General features: G+C 45.4%; 1 protein-coding gene and 1 pseudogene across 1 annotated transcript in view; one reads left to right on the top strand and one right to left on the bottom strand.

Moving 5' to 3' along the window:
• Positions 1-497: 497 nt before the first annotated feature.
• Positions 498-636, top strand: LOC115872658 (annotated as a pseudogene).
• Positions 637-4,331: 3,695 nt separating this feature from the next.
• The window catches only part of IDNK (IDNK gluconokinase), a 7,515-nt gene continuing 4,041 nt past the window's right edge, over positions 4,332-7,805 (bottom strand). The window contains exon 2 of the mRNA XM_004715977.2: positions 4,332-5,466. Within this exon, the coding sequence (XP_004716034.2) occupies positions 5,133-5,466 (334 nt within the window). The 3' untranslated portion in view covers positions 4,332-5,132. The remainder of the gene's footprint in view (positions 5,467-7,805) is intronic.

The raw sequence follows: 7,805 nt of genomic DNA, 5'->3' as shown, positions 1-7,805 counted from the left end.
ATGGTTTAAGCATGTCTCGGCTATCAATGGATGCTGCAGACAAGTTCTCTCAGCAATGTAATTCCAAAAAGAGGGCCTTCGAAAAAGGGTCCAATAAAAAAAATGGCTTCCGAGGGGACCGGCTGGACCAGGTAAATGCAAGGCACTGGAAGTTTGGGTGACTTTATTTTTTTTTTAAATTCCAATAGGGTGATTTTGAATTTTTTTTTTTTTTTTAAGGACATGGGACAATCACAGGAGCTATGAGAAAAAAAGGCTAGGTTATTTTTATCCATCACAGCCATAGACCTCTTCATTCTTTGAAGGTAGTAAGGAGTGTTCTGTGGGAGCTGTTGGTCAGCCTTAGCCCACTGACCCTGCATTTCTGAGCGTGCCCCTGCAGATTCCTTTGTTCCCCAAACTCAAAGAACATTTTTAATGGTTGCCAACACCACTGTTTTGATAGGCTTAAGTCAAAGAACTCAGAATTCTTTGGGAGAGGATCAGCGATGAAAACACTACCTACTGTCAGAAGTGTAAAGGCCTAGACAGGATACACTGACAAAAAATTGTTTCTCTTATGTTTGTTTCTCCAAATGTGGGAAACTCGACTGCATAATTTGTGGTAGTGGGGGACTGCGTTCGCGCTCTTCCCTGGGAAAAAAAAGTTTCTGTGATTTTGGAGCAAAAGTTGTGACTTCCTTTCATCAGTGAAGTTTGCAGTAAGGGAAAACCTTTTGTTGCAGTCTATTTTGAGCCACTTCAAACACTTGCCTGCCTCTCCTTCCCAAATCCAAGAGGCCAGTGGGTGTAGTGGGAGGAGCTGGATCCCACTGTCCCTGACTAAATGGCTGGCTGGCATGCTTAACCGTTGGCAGGTGAGGCGGTCACTCGGAGCCACCAGAGGGCAGTACTGCCTTACACCTCCCCTTGCCAGCTTCTGCAGTCTCTGTTGCAAAGGCCAGTGCAGTGGTTCTCCAGCCCAACAACTACTACTTCTAGAGACTCCTTTGAAATAAGTTTATAGTAAAACTTTACCTAAGCATGTTATAAAATATGCCTTAACTCTCTAAAGGAGATCGTGAAGGAGAGTAATTTATGAAACCCATGTGTTCCAATATGTAATGGCTGGATGCCACTATACTAGAAAAAACGGTTTGTCATTAGATGCTGTGTCCATAGATGGAGTACTGTGAGTGGACAGTTACAGAGGCAGTCAGACGTGTTGTATTGGCAGAAATGTTGTACTGGCAGAAAGACCATGGCTTTTCGAAACTACGCGTCTCTCGTCAACGTTTCAAATAAATAGAATACATAGAATAAAAAATAGAATACAGATGTCCTTTTATTTCTAAAAGTTACTGTACTCTTGAAAATTTTTGTGTGTATAACATTTGCTGAATTTCACTTCTGTATTGAATAGAATTAGGTTTTATGTGCAGGTTAATTATGAACAGACTCTTTTCATTTGTCCTACATGAATGTCTAGGAGTCCCTGGTGGAAAGGTGGGAGGTTTGAATCCAGATCAGCTATTGAAAAGAGTTGTAGCACAGTTCTAACTGTGGCACACATGAGGATCAGTCACCATGAGTCAGAATTGATTTGAGAACATCTGGTGTGCATTTTCTGTTTTGTTATTTGTGTATTCACTTTACACCCCTGCCACTAAGCTAAAAAAGACACTTCCCATTATCCTGAATGGGGATTTTGAGGTTGGAAGGCCTGGGCTTTCTATGTGAATGTTTTATTGTAGTTTAGGTGTAAGTTTAAAAATAAAATTATTTTCCCAGCTAGCAATTTATACACATATTGTTGTGTAACACTGGGTTCAATCCCCACAAGGTGTCATTGCGCCCCCCATTTTCCACATTGGGTTCCCCCTGTGTTTGTGCAGTTTTCCTGCCCCTTCCCTACCGTCTTCAACTGTGCTTTTAGGGAATGCTGCCCTTTTTGTCTCCTGTAGTTGACCTTTCTGAGAAATGTTCCTCTTGGGCGTTACTGCTCACTTTATAGGCCTGCCGGTTAATGTGGCTGAAAGATGATCTCCCAGAACGACTCCAATTCCAAGCCCTCGAGCTGCAGCAGGTGGGAGAGTGACTCCATACCAGCCCAAGGTTGATTGCCACAAGACAGAGGTCAGACATGCCTCCACCCCCAGCCTCCTTTACCTGTCTGCTGGGTGAGATAATCCATTGCATTGGCCACATAGAACTCACAGACCAAAAGTTAACAAGCCAGAGTCCGAAAACATTCAAGGACACAGCAGTTCTGTTGCTCAGCCTCTCAGCCAACATGGTCCCCTGGCTTCTGCTTCCATATGCCTGCTGCTTGGCCTCAGGGTCATGGTCTCTCTCTGGTCAAAGTGCTGTGGTGTGTGTTACTAATGCCGCTTCAAGCAGGGATCTCCCTCGAGATCATGACCTACTGGTGGCTGTCCTTTCTTGATGGTTTCTGGACTCTCCCCGTTGCGGTTTCTCATGTGCAGTGGATAGAAGGATAGAAGAGCCACATTCAAGCAGTTTCACTTCACCACAGAAGGCATCTTTTTTAAGATGGCATCAAGTGGACATCTTTGCTCTGGACAGACCGTTTTAGAAAAGCTCACTCCCTGTGGTCTGATGCCACTGGGAGATGCCCATGGAAATTAGAAAAGGGACTTCATTCTATCCCTCTACCTGGAGTCCCTGTGATAGCCATTCTCCTAGTCAGGGGCTCCCACCCTGTCGCCGGCCCAGAGAAACACTGCAAAGGTGGTTCATGTCGTTTTGTGGCCTGCCCAATATGGTTTTGGTTTGGTCAGTACCAAACCAGTCTTGAATGGCACCATCCTTAAGCTACCCAAACCCCCTCCCACCCCCAGTGCTGTCAGTGTGGGCTTAACCATAAATGGGGTCTCAAAATGGCCTCTTAAGACTGTACCCTGCTGACTCCCTACCCTGGGGGGCTCATCAGTCAGCTGTGGTGCTGTCAGAACCAGAGATGGGTCCCTAGTTCATATGCTAGTCTGTAGACTGGTGGGGAACTTTACAAGTTCCTTGGGTTTCCTGCTTGCTGTTCCCATAGAAAAGCTGAGCCTATGGCACAGATGGGTGCCCTGGAAGTGTAGTGGGTTACCCTCTGGGCTGCGATCCACAGTCAGCAGTTTGAAAACATGGTTTCTATTCCTGTAAAGAGTTAGTCTTACAAACCCACAGATGCAGTTTCTACCCTGTGTCCTAGGGCTTACTATGAGTTGGAATCGACTTGATGGCCAAGTTTGAAGGCAAAAATGGTTAAATGTCCCTTGCTAGTGAGTGAGAGTTAACTGATGGCTGTTATAGTCTCATAGGACAGGAGGGCGTCAGCACTAGCCTGGCCTCAAGGTCTTGCTGAATCTCAGTTCCCTTCTGTAATATGAAGGAGGTGGAATGTATCAGCGAGGCAGGCCTCCTTCATTCCTCTCCGCCAGTATTTATATCTCAATATGTGCTTTTATCTTCATAGGATCCACTTTAAATATGTAAAGATAATGTCACCATTTTAAGTGGAAAACGACGTAGGACACATTGAAGGAAGCTGAAAAGGGAACCAAGACTAGAAAGTGACTGACTTGCCCTGAGACTGTCAGGGCTCCGAGCCCGAGGCCTGCTTGCTGTGTGGGAAAGGACTGTCAGCCAGTGCTGGAGAGACAGGCGCGACCCAGGCAGATTTTACTGGGCGCTCTTACATAGATCATAACATTCCTTAAGGCCGTAGTCTTTATAGAAGCCAACCGGTGGCATCTTTCTTCCAAGTGGCAGCTTGTAGCTTTGAACCACTGGCCTTGGTTACCAGCTAAGCACTTTCACCCTGAGAAGAGCTAAGGGAGGATAGTCCCTCTCCGTGTGCCTAGACATTGTTCAATGTAGGGCCTGCAATCACTCTGACATGTGGAACCCTGCATCTGTGAGTGGTTTAAACATGACTGCTAACTAAAAAGAATCCATGGTGGCACTGTGGGTTAAGCAGTGGCTTGACTGGTCCTGTAGAGATTTCATCTCAGCAACCCACAGGGGCAGTTCTCGTCTGCCCTATAGGGTTGCTGTGAGTCGAAATGGACTGATGGCAGGTTTACTAATATAAGTTAAAGCTGCTCTCAAGAGCCGTTCCAGCACTCGGTCGCCATGAACTAGCGAGGAAGAAACAGCAGCCGCTCTGGTGTTTGGTTCATTCTTCACTAGCAGCCATGCTGCACACTCGGGGAGAAGAACCCAGATCTGTACCCTCTGGCTCCGACACACAAAACTCACAGACATTTGAGGGGAGTAACTGCTTAAATGACCGATTTTGGCAACATAGCCTCCGTCAGAAATTACTTTTTAGAAAAAAAAAATCATAAACATTTTCAATTTTATTCTCTCAGGAATAATTTTTTTTTAATTACCAGAAAGGTCTTTGGAGTCTTTGCTGTGAACTACTTTCAAGGACAGTGGCTACAGGCATACCTTTGAAGTATCGTGGGCTTGTTTCAGGACCACTGCACTAAGCCAAATCACACAAAGGGAGTCATATGAACGTCACACAAAGGGAGTCATATGAACTTTGTTGCCCAGTGCATTTAAAAGCTGTTTATACTGTCTATTGAGGGTGTGATAGCACCATGAACAAGATTGAAAAATTATGAGAATGATCAAAATGTGGCCCAGAGACATGAAGTGCACCCATACTGTTGGGGAAATGGTGCCCGTGGGGACTTGCCCCATGCAGGGCTGCCACAAACTGCTTTATGAACACCCCAAAAAGTACAATAAAGTGCATTATGCCTGTACAAAGGTAAGTGGTGTACAGTCACTTGTTGGTGAGGGCTAGGTATCATACATATGTGGTCTTCTGCGCCCAAGGCCAGTTTTCGGGGATACCTAGGATGGTACAATCTCATTTCTTTGTACAAATAGAGGCATGTACTAAACAAGGGTGTGATTCCTAGCATTGGTTACAGAATTTCCTCTGATTCAGACTTTCCTGATTAAGCTTTCCTTTCAAAGCTCGCTTCGGCATGATGTCAAGGGTATCTCAAAGACCTTCAAATGTATCCAATGAGCACACCTTAACTCGGCTGGGATTTGAACAAGGTTTGGGATGGGTTAGCAATTTAAGCCTAATTCTGCCCCGGACCACTGACAGGAAATGGTCCTCACTGCACTTTTAGCATCTCCTGAATGGTAGCAGTGATTTCAGAAAGCGTTCTGTCCACACTGATTTGGATGAAGTTTTCTGGAGCTGATGGGGGCTCCAAAGTATTAAGCTGAGACTGCAGTAGCTCAGGGGGCATAAAATGCCCTTTTCTTTTGTGTAAGCGACCAGAGATGACCTCAAATGTCCCGCTCAGATGGACCACGAAGAGCTTCACCTGGTATGGCTCACCACATTTCTGAGGGGCTCCATCTTGGCCTCGTATCAAGATGTCTCTGTACATTTTCTTCAAAGCTGAACAAGCTAGCACCACATGCTGTCCTGAGGCAATATCTCTGTTTTCAAAAGAGGTGAGAGGAGGGTTGATTAAAGAATAAAGACATTTAAAATAATCTGCAAATTCTAGGTGCCCCTGCATGGAATAAATAAAAGATGTTCCAGTGTTGTAGGTTTGAGTCTCTCCAAAGGCACCTTCTGAGAAAGGCCGGGTGATCATAAAGACAGCAGCTGAGACCCCTGTGGAGAAAAAGTCTACTCTAACTTACTTGTGGAGGGGGGGGCAGGAATTGAAGCTGACTTGAGACCGATAGGTTTGGTGTCAGTTCTCGAAGGAGGGTTCCATTCTTTCCCTTCTGCTAATAGAAGCTGTTAAACAATGGGGACCGATGGTGTTGAACTGATGGCGTTTCTTTCATTAGTGAATTGGGGGATCTTGGCCTTGGATGTAGCTCCTGGATCATCAGTTCATCGTTGTCTCTTGGGGCAGCTCAGAGCACCTGCCTCGAGAACTGTAGTAGGAAAACTGTTTACCAATGTGCCTGGCACACAAGAAGTGCATGGTTAGTATTGGGTCAACTTTTAAGGATTGGGTCGTGGGCACAGGGAGCTGCCAACGGGCAGCCACGTGTCACAAGCACAGCAGGTCTCAGGGCCTCTTCCACAGTATGTTCAGTGATCGGAATTTTATAGCTCTCACAGTCTGGTGGGAAATAAGGGACGTTTCCAGAAGATGCAGAACTAAAGGGAGCGTCTGCCTCTGTGTAGCAAGCAAAACATGACACAGTTCCCCAGGAGTGCTCTGAGAAAAAGCCTGAGCCAGAAATGAAGGCAGAGTGACAAAACTCCAATAAAGGAAGACCTTTGTGGTCAAAGACCATGCAAGACTATTGCAGAGCAAAAGCGGTTAAGTGTGTATATCAGGTTAGACTTGCTACTTGTAGTAGGAAGTTCACTTGGGAATGGAGGCTTCTGAGGAGGCCATCTTTTGGGCTTACGGTTAGCAAACTGGAGAACCAGTGGGTAGTGTTTTCTCAGAAACGTTTGCCCTTGAACCTTCTCACTCTTTTTTTGTTTGTTTTTTTGAGCCTTCTTGTTGCTACCCATGTGGGCAAACTTGTTTATTCTGGATGTTGTAATTTCCTTTGGACATACCAGGGAAAAAATTGCTAGGAGGGGAAAAATCCACGCCCTCACATTGTTTACCCTTTCCAATTCTGTGCTTCTGGTCTTCTGAGCTTTATTCCTGGGCAAAGGCGGCCCATTTTGTCTTGTGTGGTTGATTGCTCTAAGGAGTGTGCACTTGGTACTGCTCACATTAAAGGTTCATCTGTCTGTAAAGTTGAGCCATGTGGTGAGCTTAGTTCTGGGCCTGTCAGGTATCTAAGGGCCACAGTGTTTGGGGCTCTACCAGTTAATATCAGACCAGTAAGTCTGGTCTCTTAGGATTTTGAGTTTGTTACACATTTTCTTCACATTCTATCCAGAACCTCCTATGAGTGGTTATCAGTGATAGCCAAGATTCATCTAGTTGTATTATCAGGCTCCTGTTTGCATGGGTCTCTGATTTTCTTTGCTCTTGGTCTAGATGGGGAGACCCTAAGAGTTATAGCTTAAGTGACAACTCCCAAGCTTCCAAGTCTTCAGTGATTCGTTTGCTTTTTAGCAATGTACGATGTACAACACTTTCTTTGTGGATTATGTTAGTTCATCTTCATTTTGATTTCTTTGAAAGAGCCCAGGTTCTGGGGCCAGCAGTTTCAACCCACCAGTCACTCTCTGGGGCAGAGATGAGGCTCTCTGCTCCCCTTACCACTTCAAAGTCTCAGACACCTGTGGGGGTAGCTCTACTCTGCTCTAGGGCCACAGCGAGTCAAAATTGACTCGATGGCATGAGTCTGGTTTTGGGTTTCTTTAGAAATGTTTGGTAGTTTTCTTTGTGCAGGTCTTTGGTTTCTTGGGTTAGATATATTCCTGAGTATTTCATCTTTTGGGTGGCTATTGTTATCATTTTCCAGATTTCCTTTTCAGATCTGTTAGGATAAAAGAATCCAGCTGATTCCAACAATTTTCTTGGCCAAGTCTTAGGGATTTTCTATGTATAAGATCATGTTGTTCTTAGATGTCATGAAGCTGGTTGATTCTGACCCTTAGGGACCCTGTGCGCTGTTCTGTTCCGTCCTCACAGTTGTCCCTATACCTGAGCCCATAGTTGCAGCCCCTGTGTCAGTCCATCTCCTAGAGGGCCTTCCTTGCTTTCACTGATCCTCCATTTTCCCAAACATGATGTTCTTCTGCAGGGATTGGTCTCTCCTACATGTTCAAAGAACACAAGACAAAGCCCCGCCACCCTTGTCTCTACAGAGCACTCTGGTCATTCTAAGACAGACCAGTTTGT

The sequence above is a fragment of the Echinops telfairi genome, unplaced genomic scaffold (assembly GCF_000313985.2).
Source record: "Echinops telfairi isolate 266 unplaced genomic scaffold, ASM31398v2 ScPeMD7_7429;HRSCAF=8467, whole genome shotgun sequence".
Taxonomy (NCBI): domain Eukaryota; kingdom Metazoa; phylum Chordata; class Mammalia; order Afrosoricida; family Tenrecidae; genus Echinops; species Echinops telfairi.
Note: the sequence above shows the minus strand (reverse complement) of the source record. Positions and strands in the feature narration are given on the sequence as shown.